Below are 25,152 nucleotides of genomic sequence, written 5' to 3'. Positions count from 1 at the left end.
GAACGGAAGGTTGTTGGTTTGAAAGTTTATGACTTCATGTTTATTATATCTAAATTATTTATGAATACTCTTGAGAAATCATTTTCCTTAATTTGCGTACCAAACACCGGAAAATGAATAAGATTACTACTTGTTTTCCAAGAAAACATTTTCTTGGAAAACATTTTCCACGGAAAACATTTTCCGTTATACCAAACACACCCTTTGTCTAGTTGTTTTTGCACTTTGACTGAGATTGGGAATAGGGACATAAAATAGGTAGGTATACTATCCAAAACACTACTGATGAGTGTTAATCTACCCCCAAAAGAAAGGTACTGTTGCTGACATGATGCCAATCTTTTCTCAAACTTTTCAATCCAAATATCAGTTGCCCTGTGTCTAGCACCCAAAGGCAGACCTAAGTAGGTAGTAGGAAATGATCCTGTGGTGCAGAACATAATATCAGCCAGCTCCTCCAAGTGAGGTACCACATTAACAGGATAAATGATACTCTTGGACATTAAAGTCAATTGTGTTATTTCTTCTTTTTGGCATATACTTATATACGGATAATTTGTGCCCTTTATAAATAAAATTTCATTACTTTATCAGGAAAAAGAATTCTAAGTGTGTTATCTTTCTTTGAAGGTGAATGATGCATGTGCTATAAGTGGTTAAATAAGAGTTCACTTACCAAGCCTAGGGCTTAGTTCAAGTAGGAAATGTTGAGGGACTTGTGATTTAGGTCATAGGTTCGACTCCTGTTCCATACGAACTAAGCCTGGTTTTTAAGTGGAGAAGAGTAGAGGGGCGGGCTCTTTTACCCGAGTTTTGAAGGCTGCGGTTGGTTCCTAGGTTTGGCCCCATACTGTTTTCTTGGCCATTAAATAGGGTGTACTTTCTTTTCAAACAGATGAAGGTGTACCTACTGAACAGTGGTGAATTAGAGTCTGCTTCAGTATCATGTTGAATCTTGCAGCTGCATTAGTGCTTCTTACATAATTTACCATTTATCCAACTTTTTGATTTGTGCTTCCTTTGATGTTTTAGGTAGTTATTGTGGACCTTGAGCATAATCGCATTACCACAACTGAGGAGATTCCTCCCATACCAGAGCCAGAATATAGTTTACTGCGTGGTGAGATTATGAAGTTGTTATATCCAAATGTTGTTGGAATAGACCAAATGAAGGCTACTCAAGGAAATGTCTCAGATCAGTACCCACGAGGTGGCAACAGACCATGGGGACAAGAACACGACCTCCAAATTAGGTGATTCTTATGTGCCGTTTTACAGTTTCTGTGGTTGCTTTTGTTTGTCTCTCAAGGAGGATACTTGAAATTGCTATGTTACGGTTTCATATAAAACTAACATATTAAGCCTCTATTTTTTTTGTTTCATTGAAGATTTACATTCTTAAAGTTCTTCGCATCAATACTTAGTGGCTACCGCAATTTCATAGTAAGAAGCCTATACTCCTAATTGATTGATATATATATGAAGGTACAACTGAATATAACATTTGACATTGCTTTATTTCAGGAAAATACTGCAACACAGGTCTTCAACTCTCAGGCTTTTCTGAAGAAGCGCTCTCGGTCAACAAACCAGCCACTTGATCCAATGGTGATGTTGAAGTACCCATCTTGTGCTTGTAGACATACAGATTATTTAACTTGCTTGTAGTATAAATATCTGGTCCTTTATAAGATTTACAGGTATCAACATATCAAAGAGGGCCTGCCAGAATGTATGATGGATTTTCTGACGATAATATTTATTTGTTGTTCCTATACATACACACACACGCATATATATATATATATATATATATATATATATATATATATATATTGATGGGATTCGGTTTATTTTAGTTGCAAATCACATAATATTGATTGTGCATTACAATTTCATCAATACATTGAAGGCTAATATTTTGACGAGATAGGGAAGACTTAGCTTAGGACTGAGAAGTAAGGAGACTCCAACGTTCATTTTCATTTTCTTTTTGTTTGTAAGCCTATTGGTTTGATATTAGTAAGGATGAACATGATGAGCTTTGTCGAAGCTCGACCTGTAATGAAAAAGTTTTATCCTCACCCACCTGCTTTATTTCTTATATATCTGTATGTTACGCACACACGCACACATACACCTATACTTCCACGTGGTTTCTGTATGGTTATTGCTTCTAGTGTCACCAAATTCATTTTTTTTTTTTTTTTTTGTATTTTTCCAACAGATAAGTCAGTTTTTAGATTCCCAGGGTTTCTTGGATTATTTGGAGAGAGGTCTTGGTTCTGACGAAAACAATTATAATCTCCTAGATAAGTTGCAAGATGCAATTGGCAGGGGTCAAAATCCTCTTTCAGTTCTTCCTTCACTTATGGCAGAGGCAGAGATTATAACTATATCTGATCCTGGTGTGGGAATTTCAGGTATCTTTTCTTATTATCGTGTTGCGGCTGAATCATGTCTGATGAACATATGATTGTTAGGATGGATACACCACTGATGTAAATTCTCCTTTCCTCCAAAAAATTAGGATCAGGTGCCAAATACTGTTATGACAGGTTTCCTGCAAATGTCAGAACAGAAGAGCAAGAGGAAAAGAGGAAGCAGATTCTAGCAGCAGCAAGTGGAGCGCTTGAATATTCTGGAAGGCATACTCCTAGGTATGTCTTATGTTTTATGCGGGTATTTATCTGGATGTTATTGTAATTCTGCGTTTTATAGTTAAAACTAATATTCCCTCCATTACATCAGTTCACTTTCAGTACTTGCTGGTAACGATTCAAAGGCCGAAAGTCTAAGCCCCAGAGAGCGAGCTGTATGTTTCCTATATTTTGCTTGTGATTTCTGTGATTTGCTATTTCGTGTCTCTCAACCTAGTTGGTTTTTTTTCCTTCCTCACAGGCAGAGAGAGAACGTATGGTTTTGGACATAAAAGTTAAGCTTCAGGTGAAGTATTTTGTTAACCTTAAATCCTCCAATCCTTTTTTATCAGATGCTTCCTTTTATAGTATTCTTTCTCTTCAGTTGTATAGTATATCTGTATCAGATTCGTCTAAAATGAAGATTGCAGAAGCACTACCAGTAAGGGGTAGTTTAGAATTCAATATTATTCCTCATGCTTTGAGCTCATCTTTCCTGATAATTTGCCTTGCCTTTCCTTTAATATTACTTCCATCTTGACTTGTTCCACATGGATCGGATGTTCATTAAAGTGGAAGCTATTAACATCTGTGTTTTTATCCTTAAATTCCTTATTATTTTTACTATAAAGTTGGATCATGGAACAAAAGGATGTAGGGTAAGGAAGATAGTGGCATGTCTATTTAGTTTCTGTGACAAGCAATTATGCGTCCTTTAATGTTGTTTGATAGGATTTGATGAAAATGATATCTGTTTTTTTGTTTTCCAAATCTGGAAGAGGGGAGAAGGCTGGTTTGTCAGCTGTGTTGTTCATTGCTTTGCACTTACATTGTCTGTTTCATTGTTTCTTTCAAATCCGGTAGTGTAGGAAAGGCTGTTTTTTAGTGCTGTCTTGCTCCTTGCTTTTCACTTTGTTACATATGAAAGGAAATAGTTCAAGCCCCTTTTTCCTACCTGTGCATCTCCATCTTCTTGGGTAGATAATCAGTGCCCTTTCATTCAGATGGTGAGTAGTTTTTGTTATAATAAGTTAATATTAAGAGAACTGGAGGAGTGAAAGCTACATGACTGTAAGTATGTACCCATTCTATTGTTACGGCATGACTGTAAGTTTGTACCCATCCTATCGTTACGGCATGTACATATAGCTGATATTAGCCAGAGTAATAGTGAACAGCAAACAATCATATAGAGAACTTGCCTTTTAGCTGTTTGATCATATTTGATTTCCTATTATCTTTCATACACAGATTCTTCCTGAACTCGTGATGTAATGTATTGGTGTTCGTCCACTTATCCTCCACTAGAGATAAAGGTTTGTATAAAATAAGTACAGAATAAATATTATCAAAAAGGTTTAAAAAAAGGAATTAAAGCTGTCCTGCCCCCAGGCCTTTGGTTCAACAGCAAAAGTTAATAAGTGGTAGGTGCACTTCACAAGTTCAAAACCTGGTTTTTGCACCAAGTCTATTGACTTAAGTGGAGAAGGGTAGAGGGGTAGGCCCATTATCCCTGAGTTTCAAAGTTGAAACAGCTGATTTCTTGGTAATTCGAAAAAGAAAAAGAAATTGAAGCCGTGCTATTAAGTCCACTTATATTAGAGCTCCCTCTTCACGTTAAAACTAAAGATGTGTTGCATGTGATCTGGTTTGTTTGCTTCCAAATAGTATTTAAATTAGATCTGAAAATAATGCACTAGGGATATACGTTCCTTGCTTGGCTTTAAATTGCATGATCTTTTATTAGATTCAGTACTTTGAAAAGCTTATTTGACTAGTAAAGATATGCAGTTGTTAGCCAACGATACAACAGCTTAAGGCAGGTGATTCTACACTTATTATTTGACAAGGTGGGTGAAGTCTATACATTCTTCTGGAGAGACCAAATACTCATGGTCGTCACATAACTTTGATCATATTGTGTGTTTTCTGGATTTCTTAGGAGTTGCAAATAGTAGTGTTATTTATTCTTTTATTTTACATAGCATTTCCTAATAAATGATGCTATCTGAACTTTCTAGTATTTGTAGCTTCTCTAGTTTCCTAGTGGTCTTTTAATGTTTCTCAAAAAATACTTCGAGTTTCCAATCGATAAATACCTAAGGTTGTCCTCTCTTTTTTGAGAAAGGTAACAGTGGTATTATAAATCTCCAGCACAAAGACTGCTGAGAACAATATTTAGAGTTCAAAAAGCAAAGGAAAAGTAATCCTTAATCTTCTTACACAGATTCAGTAATGTCTAATAGATTCTGCCTCTTCAATGATATCTCATTTTCACCAAAAATAAAATAAAAGAAGACATGTCATCTTGATTTTCTGATATGGCTGCTACTTTCTTTAAAGCGTCTTGAGTTCTTTTCCTTCCAAATTGTTCACCAATTACAAGCAGGTACTGTTCTCCACCATGTTTTCTGCTTAGCAGTATCTCCCATGGTGTTCCCACAAGCCATCAATTCTCCGTTAGACTTTGGCATAACTCTTTTTCAAATGCCGACAAGTTAAATGTGCGGTTAATGTTCTTAATTTCTTATACCTTGTAAAAAAAATGTTCTTAATTTCTTACTAGCCAATTCTTCTAGTTTGACAATGCAACTTAAAAATCCATTTAGTTTCCAGTAGATGGATAGTGTGTATCAACCCTATTTATCTCTTAATTTTCTGGGCATCCCAAGGCAAGGATGTGTGCTTCAACAACTTTTGAGTCTTTGGTTCTAGTTGACTTTCTGTCTGGTGCAACAAAAATTTGCACCAACTTTACATGGGGAATTTATTGGCTTTAAAAGAGATCTCTTGTAAGGTAATACAGTTGATTATCATTTTTAGCTTTCTTGCCAATTTTTTCCCGATTCCGATGCTCGAAAAGGATCTAGGTATCTTTTGTCTGCTCTGTACATGTGCCTGCACTCTTGTGGCCCCGTGGATGCCTCTTACTTTATTGATGAAAGAAAAGAAACTTCTCAGATAGACCTTTGATTCCATATCTGCATTTGCTTTTCCTTTACGCAGGGATTGTGGGTACGCCTTGTGAATTTGGGACAAACTGATGATCCTCTTTCCTCCTTTGAATATGGAACCATCCTTGGTATTTTTCAATATTATCCCAGAATTATTGGCTTTCATGGTTAATGCTGGTGTCACCTATATCCTACTGTCCTAGCAAAAGAAGAACTGGATAATTGGCTGAAATTTTTTGTTCTCTTATCAGCATTGATTGAGTCAGATGCAGAAGGAATTGGCGGTAGTGGCTTCGTTGAATGTATAAGAGAGCACATTCATTCAGTACGTAGCTTCAAATAAGCATTGTTATGCAATCAGTTTGACTTGTTTTGTGCACTGACTCCTGCCCCCCCTCTCAACACATTCATAGGGTTTGAACTGTCAATTGTCAGAGGAGCAGTTTATTGCAGTGAAAGAACTGGTAAATTGACACTTTAACTGCATGTTATTCATTTGATTGAACTTATTGAGACCCCCCCCCCCAACCCCAACCCCAAACACACACACATACATCAAAAGAAAGGGGAGAAGAAAGCAAATGAGCTTTTGCAGACTACTCCTTCGTTTGGGAAAATCATCAGTATACTTTGATGACAAAATAATTATCTTCGCAAAGTGACTTATTTTGCAAATTGTAATTCCTACTTTTGAGTGATACTGCTGACAATTTCTTCGGTTTTTCCTTCTGAGATGACCTTTTTATTGCCAGACTCCTTACCTGTCACTAGAAACATCACAAGCTACAAGCCTCAGTATTCCCTCTTTTAACAAGTTGGCCAAGAGCTCAACAGGGATTTTCATGATTTCATGGACTCAACTTGCCTAACATATACTCTCATACAATTGCAGCTGAAAACAGCAATTAGTCGTGCTACATCTAGGAATGACATGGCAACCGTCAGAGATGCCCTGGAAGTTTCTGCAGAAATGTACAAGAAGGATATGAACAATGTCTCAGACTATGTTCAGCGACATCTTCGTTCTCTTTCTATCTGGGAGGAGCTACGGTGTGTTTCTGTCACCTAATACATCATAAGTTGATCTCTCAAAAAATACGTCATAAGTTGATGTCTGTTTTTCTGGTGTCATGTTAAATTACACGGAACAATTAAGGTAACAATAAGATCATACATTTCAATATATGACCAATCACAGGCCCCTTGGGTTTGGTCTTGTGGTGAGAGTGTGACGTGTGTTGTGTGGGTTAGGCGCTGTCACGGGTTCGAACCCTGTCGCAAACAAAAGCCTGATATTTATGTGGAGAAGGGCCTAGTAGCTGGAAGTTCTCAAAAAGTATGAAAAGCTGGAGGATTTGTACCATCATTCCGGTGTGGTTGCATTCTGTTCAACAGCCCAATGACTTATTTCTCGTCAAAGTATTCTTTCTGGAATTTACCCCTACAAAAATGTTTGAATTTCCAAGCTCTTTCCTTCATATTTTCTTTAGGATATTCAGCTTAAAATTTATTTCAATCATCGCAACTAGCTTTTATTGATTGGATTTAAAATTTAGCTTCCATAAGTTTCTCCGAACTAATAATTGGGATTTTGAGCTATTAAACCTATCACAATGGTTAAAGGGAGAACTTTGTCCTTTTTCCTAGTAATCACTATGCCTCTACCACAAGGGTGTCTTTATGAATTGTGTGCTGGTAATTATGCGGAACTAAGAGGAGGTTCATATATTCTTTGATTGTCTTTCAAAGTTGTTTTTCTTGCTTGAGGAATCCGCGTGAGGTTTCGACTGACATCTCCACCTTCATTTTGCAGTTTCTGGGAAGGATACTTTGATTGTCTACTGGACCGTTATTCTAGCAAGTAAGCGATTTATTTTTCTGTGTTAAGGTTATTACACCCATGTTATCTGAAATATCTCATTTTGGTATATTAACAAGCCTTACCTTGTCTTCCTTTCCAATTACAGTTACTTGGATTGTCAATTTGATTTCTCTAAATGAATTACTGAAGCTAGAATGCGACATGTAGATTACAAAAAATACAGCTCGTCATTAACTGAATTGCATCTTAGAGATCAGCTATGGTTGCATTTTTCTTGGTGTACATTCTTATGTGTTAAAGTACATTTTTGTGGTTTCAGCACATAACATGAAACTCATGGAGACATTTTCCAACCCTATGTTTGAGTGGTATAATACTTTTAAAAGGATTAACCCTTGCTTACACACTACTCCCCCACATGCAATGCAGTCCCATGGGCTTCGCATCGCCGTCCTTAACAAGTCTCTAAGCCTTGTTTGTGCTGCCATTTTCAATTATACACAGATTTTCAATCATATTCATATCTATGTTCTCTTTGTGTCAGGTCAACCAATTATGCTACATTGGTGACAACACAGCTCATTGTTGTGGCTACTCACATGGTACAGATTACCCCTCATTGGAAAGGAGAAAGTTGTTCCACCCGTTTTCTTTGTCACACATCTGTTGCCTTTGGGATGATAATTACTCTTCTGAATATTGGTTTCTCTTCCCTTGTTTTTCTGAAGGCTGGCCTTGGACTTCATGACACTGATGCATGGTACATGATTGAAACAATAGCTGGGAAAAATAACATTGGGTATAAGCACATTGTGAGTTACATTAGACTCTTCCTTATGCCACCAATCCTCCTCTCTCCTTTTTGCTGTAACGTTGTAGAGGCGTTTCTGTAGTTTTACCTTGTTAATGTTTGCTATGGCTTGTTAAAATGAAAGGTTGCCTATGATATTTCTATCTGTTTCTTGCTATAGTTGTGTTAATCTATCTCACATGGTTTGCTGTTATCAAATTATACACCTATTATCGCTATATAAAAACATCAAGCCGCTAATAAATCTAGAAATTCCAAGTGAATTGCTGAATGCTCTTTACTACATTGAGTCCCTCATTGCTAACTATAAAAGGAGAAACCGATAATATATTCCACGCCTCCATTTCCTGCAGTGACCAATCTGCCTTGTTGAAGGCCCATGCTTATTTTGTGGCGTATCTCCACTCTAAACCATTCTTATATTCAACATATAACCCCTTTCATATTTTGCCGTTCTGTCCTAAATTACTTGTTTGGATCTCTGTGACTACCTATCTGGTGGTGTTTGGACGTAAAACATTATCGTTTTAAATACCAGCCAACTATAAAAAACAACAGACAGGCTAGTTAGCTCCCTTTTATCCTGGACATCACATCCAGAATTCAGGAGTCCTGTGACTGGACTGACATAGTTTTTTGTCTTTTCATTTGATTTTAACCTATGAATTATTTGTCTAACTTTTCATTTGATTTTAACCTATAGATTATTTGTCATAGTTAACACTTACTATTAATCACTTGTTGTCACACTGATTATTATGTTATTTTTACGTGCATTATGAGAATCATTGAAGTATGTTTTAGCTGTGGAAGATGATGTGCTCTACTTTATGCTGACCTTCTGGACTACATCATTTTCCATTGTCCATTTACAGCCTTGTAGTCCATATTAGTAAAAATTGGTAGCATTTGCATGCTTTAAACATGTTTATTGCTCAAAGCACTTGACACCATGTTTAGAACAAGTTAATCTTCGAGGAAAGGAAAAAAAGGAGAAAAGGAAAGGGTCCTAAAAGATTGAATAATGAACTTCCATGTTGCTGAACTTCCTTTCTTAATTTGTTACTTTTCTAATTTTTTTTGTCAGATAAAACTCCGTGGATATTTGTCACATGTCCGGCATATGTTTGTTGGTTACTGGGGAATCCACTCAGTTAAGTTACAATCCGCAACTACCTTGGGATTGCCGTCCCCACGAGCACAGGATGCATCTGATGATGCTCAACAACCTGCTGAAGCATCTGGTATCGGAAGAAGCTGGGTACAGAGCATGTTCACCAGGGATACATCAATAAGAGCCAAGTCTTTCAGTCGCGTTGGCAAGTGGACCTCTGATAATAGCACTTTAGGCATGTAGTTTTTATTCTGTTTTACCTAATATGTTTCCTCAATGTTGCTTGCTGAGATCTGTTTGTCTACTAATTTCAGATTCAAGCGAGAATGGGACTCCTCGAAAACAAGATCTGTCAGCAGCTGGACAAAAGAAACTGCAAACCAGCATCCGTACTCTAAGGGGTCATAATGGGGCAGTTACCGCTCTACATTGTGTGACGAAAAGAGAAGTGTGGGATTTAGTTGGTGACCGAGAGGATGCCGGTTTCTTTATTAGTGGAAGCACAGACTGTACGGTAAAGATATAATAAGAGTTATTGAGTCTGGATGGTTGCTTATGATTACCTTTGTCGTGGTTCAATTTGTTCCTTATGCTGTAAGATCCAATACTTTCTTTATTTAGTTATGAGATAACGAATTTCTAGTTTTAGCAAACTCCTAATTTCTCTTTATGAATATTGGAATGATATGGACCCGATAGAACAGATACAGTGACACATAGAGCTGACTCCAACTAGTTGGTTTGATAGTAAGCCATAATGTGATGATAATGATCTCCATTCCTTCTGCATAGCCCCCCCACCCCCCACAACTCACACACGATGCGTGCGGACACACTGTCTATATTCTATTATCAAACCAATTGGTACTACCCTCACGCTAGAATTACATGCATTTAATGTTCTCTTAGCAACATGGGAAAACTAACATTGAAGAGAAACAAGTCAATAAATAGATGAGTTACCTGCTGTATGACATGATTATCTTCTAGAGATAGAGAGCAGCAGTAGCATATTCAAGTGTTTGTGATCTTGTTCTGGCCGTATTAGTTATTGCTCTGGCAAAATTTTGCAGGTTAAGATCTGGGATCCTAGCCTTCGTGGTGCTGAACTTAGGGCTACTCTGAAAGGGCACACAAGGTAAATCATATGCACTTTCTTCTTCTCATTGCTGGTAATTAGCTTATTGCTTTCAACTGACATATAAGTGGCATCATCTCTTTCATTTTCCACCATTTTAAGTTAAATGTATTCTCTTCCTGTTTTCTATAATTTTTTCATCTGTTTTCTTTCTAGGACTGTAAGGGCAATAAGTTCTGACCGAGGGAAGGTTGTATCAGGATCCGATGACCATTCTATTCTTGTATGGGATAAACAAACAACTCAACTACTTGAAGAGTTGAAGGGCCACAATGCACAGGTTTCATTCAATCTCTTCATGTTGGATTTACTCTTATCCATTTGTTCGATATCCAGTAGAGAATGTCTCTTTGATGTGGCAGTTTGTTTGCTTGCCTTTTGGCAAGTTGTTTTATTTTGGTGACTTAAACGCAATGAGCAAGTGCAGAATGTAGTATATAATTTAAACATTAAGGAAGAGTAAGCAGGAAACTAAGTTGTTTGATGGGCTTTGATTTTTCATTTCACTTTCTAACAACAATTTTTGCTTATTTCTTCTTAAGCAGCTCATTAAGATGTCCACTTACATTTATTATTTCAGTGTACAACGTGTAGATGTCACGTAATATAACCCTTCTGGTGATCTCATCATTGTGCCAAATCATTATCTCTTTTTGTAGGTCAGCTATGTGCGCATGCTTTCAGGTGAACGAGTCCTTACAGCTGCCCATGATGGGACTGTAAAGATGTGGGATGTAAGAACAGATACTTGTGTTGCTACGGTAGGCCGCTGCTCCGGCGCTGTTCTTTGCATGGAGTATGACGACTCTACGGGAGTCTTAGCTGCTGCAGGCAGAGATGCGTATGTCACTTCTATCAGCTGTATTTTAAACGAGCTGTTCATTATGCTCATCTGAGACATCATGTAAAAACTGCATTTTGTAACTAAAAATGTTATACTTAGGGGTCATTAATTTTGAGGGATAAGGAAAACTAATCTACGTATAAAATTCTGCACCTGGTATAGAACTCTGTGTTACTATAGTAATCTCCACAGGACTAACATAGTGTTTTATTTCTTGTATTCAAAATTTATATGGAGTTCAAATTGAGAATCAAACGAGCATTACTAATAATGTAATAACTTATGCTGGAATCTGTGTATTACTTTTATATATTATAGAATGTGGAATAAGGATATGTGTATTAGCAATACGTGGATAGGAGCATCTAAAAAGAAGGATTAAAGTAGGACTTGAATTTATCATTATTCACCACATGGCAATCCATGCAACATTATTCTCCACATAACAATCCCTACATTATAATCCTTGCATAACTAATCCGTGAATCAAATGACCCGTTATTGTATTAGCACAAGCCTGACTGCAGTGTATTTCCGTTTAAAGGGTTGCGAACATTTGGGACGTTCGTGCTGGGAGGCAAATGCACAAGCTTATGGGACATACGAAATGGATAAGGTCAGAGAAGGTTAAGAGTTTTTATCTTTTTCCTTTTATGCCACGTCTCTATGATGATTAATTGAACGTGTAGTTTGAAACAGATCAATTAGAATGGTGGGAGACACGGTGATAACAGGTAGTGATGATTGGACGGCACGAATCTGGTCTGTTTCTAGAGGACAATGTGATGCAGTGCTAGCTTGCCATGCTGGTCCAATTCTATGTGTGGAGTATTCTTCATCAGATAAAGGGATAATAACAGGTCATGACCAGTAAATAAAGCAGTATTCTATTTGTGAATTTCCTTTTATTGTTTCTCAGGGAATTATTATTTTTCATCAGTGTTGTTGATTGTAAAATCTTGAATAGTACGTCCTAATGCGTGGCAAAAATATATTTTTAGGTTCAAGCGATGGTCTCCTGAGGTTCTGGGAAAATGATGATGGTAAGTTGATTTTTTAATTCCTCTGCATGATTCGCTCTATCCCTGGCTTAATGTACAATTGGCGATTTGCAGTGTCCCGTAACAGAGAAAATGTTGAATTGCATGTGAATCCATCCATTGTAGTTTATTTCGTCATAGTGACTCTATTTTTCCCTTCTTCCTAAATACTTGTAAAAAACATCTGACTCCCTGATGGCTTTTGGAAAATCAAATTGTTCAGACAGATCGCCCATCGCTTTTTGCATTGTGAGTTACGCTTTAGCTGGTTTATTCGTTGTTCTGTACTTCTGTATTAGATGCTAATATGTTGTAAGTAATTAATGGCATGTCTCTTTCAAATGTGAGATTTTTCCACTGTAATATTAATGATTGTACAACTGGACCTAGCCTTTTCTTTTCTTTATTATCAAAAGAATCGTAACTCTCTGTCCAAGAAGAAGAAGAAGAGGGGGAAGAAAGAAAGAAGAGGGAGACAAAAGATGATAATGAAAAAGTAGCATCAAATAGTAACAATCAGGGGACAACAATTTTCAGTAACAATAGTCAAAAACAATGGACGTGGTTGCTAAGTACCAAATATAATAACAAACTAGAAGGAAGTATCTTTCAACCAATAACAAGAATATTACTAGTACTACTGGTAAACCTAGGAGAAACTCACAACTATCTGTCAACCCACCATCTTAATCCTCGACCTCCATGTCTTCCTATCGCTAGTCATGTCCTCGGTTAGGTGAAGCACCGACATGTCCTGCCTAATCACCTCTCCCCAATACTTTTGGCCTACCCCTGCCCTTCCTCAAGCCCGCCATGGTCAACCTCTCACACCTCCTGACCGGGGCATCTATGTCTCTCCTCCTCACATGCCCAAACCATTGCAGCCTCGATTCCCGCAACTTGGCTTCCACGAATGTCACTCCCACCTTGTCCCTAATAACTTCATTCCTAATCTTGTCTTTTCTGGTATGTCCACACATCTATCTCAACATACTCATTTCAACTACAATCATCTTCTAGACATGGGACTTCTTGACGGGCCAACACTCAGCTCCATACAACATAGACGGTCTAACCACCACCTTGTAGAATCTGCCCTTAAGTCTAGGCGGCACATTCTTATCGCATAAAACCCCCGAAGTTAGCCTCCATCTCATCCAACCAGCTCTAATGCGGTGAGTAACATACACGTCAATCTCCCCGTTGTCTTGGAGTATAGACCCAAGATACTTGAAACTATCTCTTTTGGGAATCACTTGAGTATCAATCTTTACTTCCACTTCTTCTTCATGCTCCTCATCATTGAACTTGCACTTCAAGTATTCAGTTTTCGATCTACTCAACTTGAAACCTTTAGACTCCAGCGTCTGTCTCCAAACTTCCAACCTAGCGTAACACCGCCTCGTGTCTCGTCAATCAGTACTATGTCATCAGCAAATAACATACACCATGGCACCCTCCCTTATATGTGTTAGCGTAAACGTAAAAGAACATACGTGGTTCGGATCAAAATAATCCTACGTCCACCAGAGACCAATTGTCTTTTATTATTAACAAAGGAAGGGGAAATTACCCAATTACACATAAGAGAATCTCTCTTAACTCTCTACTCACTATAATGTATTGTATTATTTTTTTTTTGGGATGGTTTCTACAAATGAAGGAGTGCATCTATTTATAGAGGTAAAGACCTCCTCTTGATGTCATTGGTGATCAAACTACCTTCTCTTGATGTCATGGGTGACATCAAAGGAGGAAGCTTCCTCCTAGTATTCACACCAACTCTTTCCACCAACTTTTCCAATTGGCATGCCATTGTTGACTAAACATAAACCAACATTTTCAATCTCCACCTTGGTTTGCGTTTCGAGCGTGCATGTGAACAACACTGGCCAAAACTTCTAAGCTTACTGGGCAACCCCGTTGTAAGAAAGAAGAAGAATCAAACCATTGTTGAACATACCACCTCCACCTAACAACTGTTCTCTTCGAAGTTGCATTAGTTAATGCACACCCCCGCCAAGTCCTTGCAGTGTGCAAACTTAGCGAGCGAGACTATCTTGGTCAACATGTCTACAACATTATCGTCTGTGATAACCTTCGCGACCTTGATAGTTCCTCTTCAACATCTCGAATAAAATGAAATCTGACATCAATGTGTTTAGTGCGCTCATGAAATCTCTGATTTTTCATTAGATGAATAACACTCTGACTATCATATCTAAGAGTTGATTCCAGCTGAACCAAACTCAATTCTGCTACTAAACCTTTCAACCAGATAGCTTCCTTCACCGCCTCTGCGGCTGCCATGTATTCTGCTTCTGTTGTAGACAAAGCGACAATCGACAGTCGAAAGGTTGGAAGTCAACTACACAGTCGATTGTCGCTTTGTCTACAACAGAAGCAGAATACATGGCAGCCGCAGAGGCGGTGAAGGAAGCTATCTGGTTGAAAGGTTTAGTAGCAGAATTGAGTTTGGTTCAGCTGGAATCAACTCTTAGATATGATAGTCAGAGTGTTATTCATCTAATGAAAAATCAGAGATTTCATGAGCGCACTAAACACATTGATGTCAGATTTCATTTTATTCGAGATGTTGAAGAGGGAACTATCAAGGTCGCGAAGGTTATCACAGACGATAATGTTGTAGACATGTTGACCAAGATAGTCTCGCTCGCTAAGTTTGCACACTGCAAGGACTTGGCGGGGGTGTGCATTAACTAATGCAACTTCGAAGAGAACAGTTGTTAGGTGGAGGTGGTATGTTCAACAATGGTTTGATTCTTCTTCTTTCTTACAACGGGGTTGCCCAGTAAGCTTAGAAGTTTTGGCCAGTGTTGTTCACATGCACGCTCGAAACGCAAACCAAGGTGGAGATTGAAAATGTTGGTTTATGTTTAGTCAACAATGGCATGCCAATTGGAAAAGTTGGTGGAAAGAGTTGGTGTGAATACTAGGAGGAAGCTTCCTCCTTTGATGTCACCCATGACATCAAGAGAAGGTAGTTTGATCACCAATGACATCAAGAGGAGGTCTTTACCTCTATAAATAGATGCACTCCTTCATTTGTAGAAACCATCCCAAAAAAATAATACAATACATTATAGTGAGTAGAGAGTTAAGAGAGATTCTCTTATGTGTAATTGGGTAATTTCCCCTTCCTTTGTTAATAATAAAAGACAATTGGTCTCTGGTGGACGTAGGATTATTTTGATCCGAACCACGTTAAATCTTGTGTTCTTTCTTTTACGTTTACGCTAACACACCTTTATCTCCTTCTCAAGTGTTTGAAGATCAAAAGAGATTATGGGAAAACCAAGGGAGGAATAAAAAGTGAGCTTGAGGAAAAAGAAAAGAAAGGAGGCCAAGAATTAGAAAAAAGGAAAGATGGCCGAAAGAAAGAGAGAGAGTGCAACAATTTGAGAAAAGAGATAAAAAGTGGTTCGAATGAAAAAATAGACAGTCTTGGTTAGAAGATAGAGGCTAAGGAAAGAAAAAAAGACAGTTTCTATATAAAATCCAAAGAGTGTTTAAATGCAAGAAAAGAGGGGTTGCCCATAATACTACTTACTTATAAAGAAACTTTGATTAATTCCGAGTTGCTAACTTCTTCTTTGCCAAGTAGTATTTCTTCTCTTTTGCATGATTTTGAAGATGACTTTCCAGAAGATATTCCCTATGGATTGCCACCTTTACGTGACATTGAGCATCAAATTGATTTTGTGCCTGGATCACAAATCCCAAATAGGCCAGCCTATAGGAGTAATCCAGAAGAGACAAAGAACTTCAAAGGCAAGTTGAGGAGTTGTTTGAGAAAGGCTTTGTGAGATTGAGCATCAGCCCTTGCTCTGTTCCCGTCCTATTGGTACCAAAAAAGGATGGAACTTGGAGGATGTGCGTGGATTATAGAGCAATCAACAAGATTACGGTAAAGTATCGCCACCCTATTCCTCGTCTTGATGACATGTTGGATCAATTACATGGATCCAAAATCTTTTCTAAAATTGATCTAAAAAGTGGTTACCATCAGATTCGAATGAATCCTGGAGATGAATGGAAAACTGCTTTTAAGACCAAATATGGGCTTTATGAGTGGTTAGTTATGCCTTTCGGCTTGACTAATGCACCTAGCACTTTCATGAGATTAATGAATCATGTTTTTAAGGATTTTCATGGAAAATTTGTTGTGGTGTACTTCGATGATATCTTGGTCTTTTCTAACACTTTAGAAGAGCATGTAGAACACCTAAAACAAGTTTTTGAAGTTCTTAGAAAGCAATTTTTATTTGCTAATCTTAAAAAGTGTACTTTTTATGTGGATCGTGTGATTTTCTTGGGTTTTGTAGTTAGTTCTAAAGGAGTTGAGGTTGATGAAGAGAAAATCAAAGCAATAAAAGAATGGCCTAAACCTAAGAGTGTAACTGAAGTTAGGAGTTTTCATGGACTTGCTAGTTTTTATAGGAGGTTTGTGAGAGACTTTAGTACCATTGCTTCTCCTTTAACTGAAGTTATTAAAAAGGATAAGATTTTTAAATGGGGAAAAGAACAAGATGATGCTTTTAACTTGTTGAAAGAAAAGTTATGTTCTGCTCCGTTGTTACAATTGCCTGATTTTTCTAAATCTTTTGAAATAGAATGTGATACTTCTGGCAAAGGAATAGGTGTTGTTTTGATGTAAGATTCTAAACCTATTGCCTACTTTAGTAAGAAGTTGAGTGGAGCCACATTGAACTATTCCACTTATGACAAAGAGCTATATGCTTTGGTAAGGGCTTTAGCCACATGGCAACATTACTTGTGGCCAAGAGAGTTTGTCATTAAAACTGACCATAAATCCTTGAAATACTTGAAGAGTCAAGGTAAGCTTAGTATAAGACATGCTAAGTGGGTTGAATTCATTGAAACTTTTCCTTATGTAATTTCTTACAAACAAGGGAAAGACTTTCAAGAAGGTATGTCTTAATTTCTACCCTGACTTCTAAATTGATGGGTTTTGATCAAATCAAGGAACTTTATGCTAATGATGTTGATTTTGGCAAAATTTTTGCAGATTGTAAGTTAGGTCCTTTTGAGAGGTTTAACCTCCAAGATGGGTTTCTCTTTAAGGAAAATAAGTTGTGTATCCCTAATTGCTCTTTACGTGAAGTATTTGTACGGGAAGCACACTGAGGAGGACTTATGGGACACTTTGGAGTCCCAAAGACATTAGACATACTTCCTGAAAATTTCTTTTGGCCTGGAATGAGAAAAGACGTTGAAAGAATGTGCACACGGTGTTTGGAATGTAAACAAGCTAAATCTAAAAGTGTTACCACATGGTCTTTACACGCCATTACCTGTTCCTACTTCACCTTGGATTGATATTTCTACGGATTTTGTGTCAGGTCTGCCTAGAACAAGGTATGGTAAGGATAGTATATTTGTTGTGGTAGATAGGTTCTCCAAAATGGCTCGTTTTATTCCTTATTTAAAGACTAATAACGCTTCACATGTTGCTGATCTTTTTGTAAAAGAGGTTGTCAAATTGCATGGTATACCTAGAACTATTATTAGTCATAGAGATGCTAAGTTTTTGAACGCAAGTTCTATAGTCTTGACAAGATCAAAGTAACAACGTCTTGATTTATGGAAGAAATCAAACGCCTTTACTTAAAAAGCAAATCAAAACAATAGATTCGGATCTTGATCGCTTTACTAGTAACTTGAGAAAACAATTAATAACTAGTATTAATCGCCTTCTAAGAATACCACAAAGGAACCAAAGATATCATAAAAGAGAAGTAATATTACTACCTTGAACTATGTACTAGTAAAGGTTGAAAGATAAATCTCAAAGCACAAGTAACAAAAGTTCAATGGAACTCTCAAAGGTGATATACTTAATCAATAATGTAGTGTCTTATGAATGAGAAGAACTCCCTATTTATAGGAGTACTAAGGCATAAAAGTCCTTAAAATTAGGTAGGGTGGTTGCTAAGGCATACAAAGTCATTACAATTAGGTAGGGTGGTTGCTAAAGAGTAAGAAAAGTCATTAAAATTAGGTGGGGGCGGCCAAGACCCTTTGGGGCAGATTTGGGCCTTAAAACAACTAGTTTGGGCCATTGGTTTGGACTCCAATTGGGCTCCTTTTGAAACACCCCCTTTTGGACCTCTTTTAAGGTCATTTTGAGCCCTATTGGTGGACAAGGGCTGATTTGAGTGACCCAATCTTCCTTCTCTTGGACTTCAATTTGAGCCACCAAATAATTGTAAAACTTAGACAATTCTTCTCCTTTGGGCTTGAGCTCTTCCTCTATAGTTAGAAGCTTCTTTATTTGCCATTGAAGTCCAGCAACCTTAGTCTGCAATTCTTTAGCTTGAGATCTTGTAAATGGCCTTCTTGGAGCCTCCAAAACTCTATCCTTATCAGTGATGCTATCATTTCCCTCTTCTTGAAAAGGATTCGATCCTACGTCAAACAAAGACAAGTCAGCAACATTGAATGTAGCACTAACTTGAAACTCACCAGGAAGGTCCAGCTTGTAAGCATTGTCTCCAATCCTTTCAAGGACTTGAAATGGACCATCTCCTCTAGGATGCAGCTTTGACTTCCTTTTGGAAGGAAATCTCTCCTTTTTAAAGTGAACCCAAACTAAATCTCCAGGTTTAAAAATAACTTGTTTTCGACCCTTATTCTTTCTCAAGGAAGTTTGCTTATTTTTCTTCTCAATTGCAAACCTTGTTTGCTCATGAATTTTTTTCATCATTTCAGTCTTTGTCCTACCATCAAGATTAGCAATATCATTAGTAGGTAATGGTAATAAATCAAGTGGAGTAAAGGGATTAAAGCTATAAACAACCTCAAAAGGAGACATACCCGTAGAAGAATGGATTGTTCTATTGTAAGCAAATTCAATCATAGGCAAGTGATCTTCCCATGAAGTTAATTTACCTTTCAAAACAACCCTCAACATGTTTCCTAAGATTCTATTAACTACTTCAGTTTGTCCATCAGTTTGTGGGTGACAAGAAATAAAAACAACAATTTAGTGCCTAACTTCCCCCAAAATACACGCCAAAGTGGCTCAAAAACTTAGCATCTCTATCACTAATAATAGTTCTAGGTATACCATGCAATTTGACAACCTTTTTTACAAAAAAGATCAGCAACATGTGAAGCGTCATTAGTCTTTAAATAAGCAATAAAACGAGCCATTTTGGAGAACCTATCTACCACAACAAATATACTATCCTTACCATACCTTGTTCTAGGCAGACCTGATACAAAATCCGTAGAAATATCAATCCAAGGTGAAGTAGGAACAGGTAATGGCGTGTAAAGACCATGTGGTAACACTTTTAGATTTAGCTTGTTTACATTCCAAACACCGTGTGCACATTCTTTCAACGTCTTTTCTCATTCCAGGCCAAAAGAAATTTTCAGGAAGTATGTCTAATGTCTTTGGGACTCCAAAGTGTCCCATAAGTCCTCCTCAGTGTGCTTCCCGTACAAATACTTCACGTAAAGAGCAATTAGGGATACACAACTTATTTTCCTTAAAGAGAAACCCATCTTGGAGGTTAAACCTCTCAAAAGGACCTAACTTACAATCTGCAAAAAATTTGCCAAAATCAACATCATTAGCATAAAGTTCCTTGATTTGATCAAAACCCATCAATTTGGAAGTCAGGGTAGAAATTAAGACATACCTTCTTGAAAGTGCATCAGCAACAACATTCTCTTTCCCTTGTTTGTAAGAAATTACATAAGGAAAAGTTTCAATGAATTCAACCTACTTAGCATGTCTTATACTAAGCTTACCTTGACTCTTCAAGTATTTCAAGGATTTATGGTCAGTTTTAATGACAAACTCTCTTGGCCACAAGTAATGTTGCCATGTGGCTAAAGCCCTTACCAAAGCATATAGCTCTTTGTCATAAGTGGAATAGTTCAATGTGACTCCACTCAACTTCTTACTAAAGTAGGCAATAGGCTTAGAATCTTACATCAAAACAACACCTATTCCTTTGCCAGAAGTATCACATTCTATTTCAAAAGATTTAGAAAAATCAGGCAATTGTAACCTATGTTACGCGAACTCTCCAAAATGTAGCTGCACCCGTGTCGGATCCTTTAAAAATGCACTACTTTTGGAGGATCCGACACGTATCCTGCCACATTTTTGGAGAGTTCGAGCAACATAGATTAATAACAACGGAGCAGAATATAACTTTTCTTTCAACAAGTTAAAAGCATCATCTTGTTTTTTTCCCATTTAAAAATCTTATCCTTTTTAATAACTTCAGTTAAAGGAGAAGCAATGGTGCTAAAGTCTCTCACAAACCTCCTATAAAAACTAGCAAGTCCATGAAAGCTCCTAACTTCAGTTACACTTTTAGGTTTAGGTCATTCTATTATTGCTTTCATTTTCTCTTCATCAACCTCAACTCCTTTAGAACTAACTACAAAACCCAAGAAAATCACACGATCCACATAAAAAGTGCACATTTTTAGATTAGCAAATAAAAATTGCTTTCGAAGAACTTCAAAAACTTGTTTTAGGTGTTCTACATGCTCTTCTAAAGTGTTAGAAAAGACCAAGATATCATCGAAGTACCCCACAACAAATTTTTCATGAAAATCCTTAAAAACATGATTCATTAATCTCATGAAAGTGCTAGGTGCATTAGTCAAGCCGAAAGACATAACTAACCACTCATAAAGCCCATATTTGGTCTTAAAAGCAGTTTTCCATTCATCTCCAGGATTCATTTGAATCTGATGGTGACCACTTTTTAGATCAATTTTAGAAAAGATTTTGGATCCATGTAATTGATCCAACATGTCATCAAGACGAGGATTAGGGTGGCGATACTTTACCGTAATCTTGTTGATTGCTCTACAATCCACGCACATCCTCCAAGTTCCATCCTTTGTTGATTGTTCTTTCTTTGGGATGGTTTCTACAAATGAAGGAGTGCATCTATTTATAGAGGTAAAGACCTCCTCTTGATGTCATTGGTGACATCAAAGGAGGAAGTTTCCTCCTAGTATCCACACCAACTCTTCCAATTGGCATGCCATTGTTGACTAAACCTAAACCAACATTTTCAGTATGTGTCGTGTCAGCACATCAACGCTAGGGCAAACAAAAATGGGCTAAGGGCTGATCCCTGATGCAACCCCATCTCCACAAGTAAATGTTCCGAGTCTCCTCCCGCAGTCCTTACCCGAGTCTTCGTACATGTCCTTAATCACCCTAATGTACGCTATCGATACTCCGCTAACCTCCAAACATCTCCATAGCACCTCCCTTGGGATTTTGTCATAAGCCTTCTCAAGGTCAATGAATACCATGTACAAGTATAAAGAATTTGAATTCATAATATAATTCTTAATCAACCCATGATGAATTTTTTCTTATCAGAACAACAAAAGGCTATCATCAATTTAATGTTGTCTTGTCATGCCACATGGTGTTTATTGACCTAGAAAAATCGTATGACAAGGTTCCTAGAGAAGTTCTCTGGAGATGTTTGGAGGCAAAAGGTGTGTCGGTCTCGTACATTATGGCGATTAAGGACATGTACGATGGGGCTAAGACTCGGGTTAGGACAGTAGGAGGCGACTTTGACCATTTTCCGGTTGTAATGGGGTTACACCAAAGTTCTGCACTCAGTCCGTTCTTATTCGCCTTGGTGATGGACACGTTAACGCACCATATTCAAGGGGAGGTGCCATGGTGCCTGCTATTCGCCGATGACATAGTTCTGATTGATGAGTCGTGAGCCGGTCTTAACGAGAGGCTGGAGGTTCGGAGACAAACTCTTGAGTCTAAGGGTTTCAAGTTGAGCAGGACGAAGACGGAATACCTGGAGTGTAAGTTCAGCGTTGACCCGAGGGAAGTGGGCGTGGATGTGAGGCTTGAATCACAGGTCATCCCGAGTAGAGGCAGCTTCAAGTACCTTGGGTCGGTTATCCCGGGGGGAGTGGAGATCGACGAGGATGTCACACATCGTATTGAGGTAGGATGGATGAAGTGGAGGTTAGCATCTGGAGTCCTGTGTGACGAGAGAGTGCCACCGATACTCAAAGGTAAGTTCTGTAAAGCGATGGTTAGACCGGCCATGATGTATGGGGCTGAGTGTTGGCTTGTTAAGAACTCACATATCCAGAAGATGAAAGTAGCAGAAATGAGGATGTTGAGGTAGATGTGCGGGTACACTAGGATGGATAAGATTAGGAATGATGATATTCGAGAGAAGGTGCACGTGGCTCCCATTGATGACAAGATGCGGGAAGCGAGACTTAGATGGTTCGGGCATGTTCAGAGGAGAAGCCCAGACGCTCCAGTAAGGAGGTGTGAGCAGCTAGTTGTGGAGGGAACGAGAAGAGGTAGAGAGTGGCCTAAGAAGTATTGGGAAGAGGTGATCAGGCATGATATAACGAGGCTTCAGATTTCCGAGGACATGACACTTGATATGAAGTTGTGGAAGTCGAGTATTAAGGTTATAGATTAGGAGGTAGTTGAGTCTTGCCTTATTAATACCTTTGTGAGACTAGTCTGATATGATTTTTGTCTAAGATAACTAGTGACAATGTTGTGTCTTACTATTTTTAGTGCAGGACCTATTTACTAGCTATCGGTTTTGCTTTGCATCTTTCTTCTGGATTTCATGTTGTTCCTATTTTTCTTATGATTTCTGTGGTGATACTAGTAGTCTGCTTTTGTCTTTGTGTTCTCTTGAGCCGAGGGTCTTTCAGAAACAGCCTCTCTACCCCTTAGAGGTAGGGTAAGGTCTGCGTATACACTACCCTCCTCAGACCCCACTAGTGGGATTTTACTAGATTGTTGTTGTTGTTGTTGTCATGCCACAAGTTTGATATTTCGATGTACCCAGAGCTCCCCGAGAACTCTTGCTCCATGAATTGGAACTGATTGTGAAGTGTCATGGTTAACACATCAGATTTTACATGTCCCTTTGAGCAACCTGACCTTAGAGTCCTCTGTACAGGGATGGGGTTTTACTTCTTTTCTGGATGCCATTGTTAATATTGATTGTCAGATGTGCTATTAGTTTTAGAATTTGTCAAGTAACACAATCACACATTATTTTATGAACAATATGCTTCATGTTTTGCTGGAAAGTTGAGGTTTGGTGTGATTGTTGATAAGGGTTGACATTAGTGAACTTTCTTCTTGTCCACAGGGATGAGTGGACGATGAACTGGTTGATTGACTAACTAAAGCTTTTTATTTTGTATGTAGGTGGCATAAAGTGCATTAAGAATGTCACTATCCATACTGCTTCAATATTGTCCATTGATGCCGGGGAACACTGGTTAGGGGTAGGGGCAGCCGATAATTCAATGTCCCTCTTTCACCGTCCTCAAGAGAGACTAGGTGGCTTCTCTAGTGCTGGTTCAAAGATTGCTGGATGGCAGCTCTACAGAACACCTCAGAAAACAGCTGTAATGGTATGTTTTTTGTACCAATCCAGAACCTTTTTATGTCACCAACACATCAATAAATTTGTGTGTTTTTGCATCATTAAGTCCCTTCTATAAGAGAGAACGGGGTTCAGGTTTTTTCACTATTAAGCCTTACTAGGAAAGCAAGAGTCCAATTCTTGACTTCTCAGCCACAAGAGCTGCTAGCTAGTGATATTAATCACCAGCTAAGCATGCTGTTCTTTTTCTTTTGATCCATGTAATCTCGTATGCCCTTCATGTAGGTTGCTGGGACTTGTAATCCTTGACTTGTTTAGATACTCTTTCTATGAAAGAAGGGTACTTGGGGGTTGTTGCATGGTGATCTTTGAAAATGAATATGATCGCTGTGGTAGCAAAGACATGACATGCGATGGGAATGAACAAGTTACAGAGCTTTTGAACAACTGAACTTTCGCACATGATAGAATGATACTTGGGGGTGGTTGCATTGTGATCTTTGAAAATGAATAGGAGCAAATAATACAGATGATTAATTTCTTTACTGTAAATGAGAATTACAGTAACATGTATGTTTGCTGTGGTGACCTCTGAAATGCGATGAGAATAAACAGTTTAGAAACATTTTGAACAACTAAACTTTGCACCCATCTTCTTTGGCCAAATAATCTCAAGAATATTGATAATTTCACTTTCTTCATCAGTTCAACATATGTACTCAAGTCTCAATGTATGATTACTTATGCTCGTGAAATATTAGATTGATCAGTAGTTCAGTACCCTGTACTTATTCACTTTATCATATGGCACTATGTAAGCTTCACTTTGACCTGTGATCACTCTTACTCTATTACATGCAGATATATCTTTAACCCAACTGGTTCTTTAAAATAATGATTTCTTCATTGCACCCTGCTCTTTCTCTTATGCTGCATTTGGGTTTGGGGGCGGGGGGATGGGTCTTCTTTCCTCAACTCTAGCAATCGTTTCCTTCATAGTGTATGGTACGACTTGTAAGGGCATACATCTGATTCCTTTTCTTCCTCTCTTATGAAAGAGAAGATGCAGGATACGTCTGGTGGCTTAGTAAAGTACTAGACCTGTATTTCGTATCCTGCATCTTCTCTTTCATAAGGCTTCAGTTGATTTTGAAAGAGGTCAGATGGGGGTCTCCTTGGAGAAGGGTGCTTCTTTGTTTAGTAAAAGAAGGTTACGGGCTTGTGTTTTGCCAAAATCATTTTGCTTCCATCATGTGCCTTGTTTGCACAGTTGACCAAATCTAGCCTTGCCCTGTCAGAAATGACAACTTCAGTCTCCACTATTCCAGTTTTCCTGTTAGTTTTTCTTTTCTAAAAAA

The 25,152-nt window shown here is 38.0% G+C and overlaps 1 protein-coding gene across 2 annotated transcripts in view; it reads left to right on the top strand.

Moving 5' to 3' along the window:
• The window catches only part of LOC104216452 (DENN domain and WD repeat-containing protein SCD1), a 32,848-nt gene that overhangs the window by 7,282 nt on the left and 414 nt on the right, over positions 1-25,152 (top strand). Inside the window, exons 8-30 of one of the 2 annotated variants that reach the window (XM_009766491.2) lie at positions 1,033-1,253; positions 1,389-1,443; positions 1,525-1,608; positions 2,228-2,423; positions 2,531-2,660; positions 2,752-2,815; positions 2,902-2,946; positions 5,646-5,721; positions 5,845-5,918; positions 6,007-6,057; positions 6,486-6,643; positions 7,407-7,454; positions 7,960-8,017; positions 8,144-8,227; positions 9,314-9,545; positions 9,655-9,854; positions 10,414-10,478; positions 10,635-10,758; positions 11,138-11,319; positions 11,867-11,938; positions 12,022-12,182; positions 12,324-12,365; positions 23,614-23,822. In XM_009766491.2, the coding sequence (XP_009764793.1) occupies positions 1,033-1,253; positions 1,389-1,443; positions 1,525-1,608; positions 2,228-2,423; positions 2,531-2,660; positions 2,752-2,815; positions 2,902-2,946; positions 5,646-5,721; positions 5,845-5,918; positions 6,007-6,057; positions 6,486-6,643; positions 7,407-7,454; positions 7,960-8,017; positions 8,144-8,227; positions 9,314-9,545; positions 9,655-9,854; positions 10,414-10,478; positions 10,635-10,758; positions 11,138-11,319; positions 11,867-11,938; positions 12,022-12,182; positions 12,324-12,365; positions 23,614-23,822 (2,631 nt within the window). Of the gene's footprint in view, positions 1-1,032; positions 1,254-1,388; positions 1,444-1,524; positions 1,609-2,227; positions 2,424-2,530; positions 2,661-2,751; positions 2,816-2,901; positions 2,947-5,645; positions 5,722-5,844; positions 5,919-6,006; positions 6,058-6,485; positions 6,644-7,406; positions 7,455-7,959; positions 8,018-8,143; positions 8,228-9,313; positions 9,576-9,654; positions 9,855-10,413; positions 10,479-10,634; positions 10,759-11,137; positions 11,320-11,866; positions 11,939-12,021; positions 12,183-12,323; positions 12,366-23,613; positions 23,823-25,152 lie in introns of both variants that reach the window. The other variant, XM_009766489.2, reaches the window with a different exon arrangement.

Source organism: Nicotiana sylvestris, chromosome 3 (assembly GCF_000393655.2).
Source record: "Nicotiana sylvestris chromosome 3, ASM39365v2, whole genome shotgun sequence".
NCBI lineage: Eukaryota > Viridiplantae > Streptophyta > Magnoliopsida > Solanales > Solanaceae > Nicotiana > Nicotiana sylvestris.
This window is presented reverse-complemented; position numbering and strand designations above follow the sequence as displayed.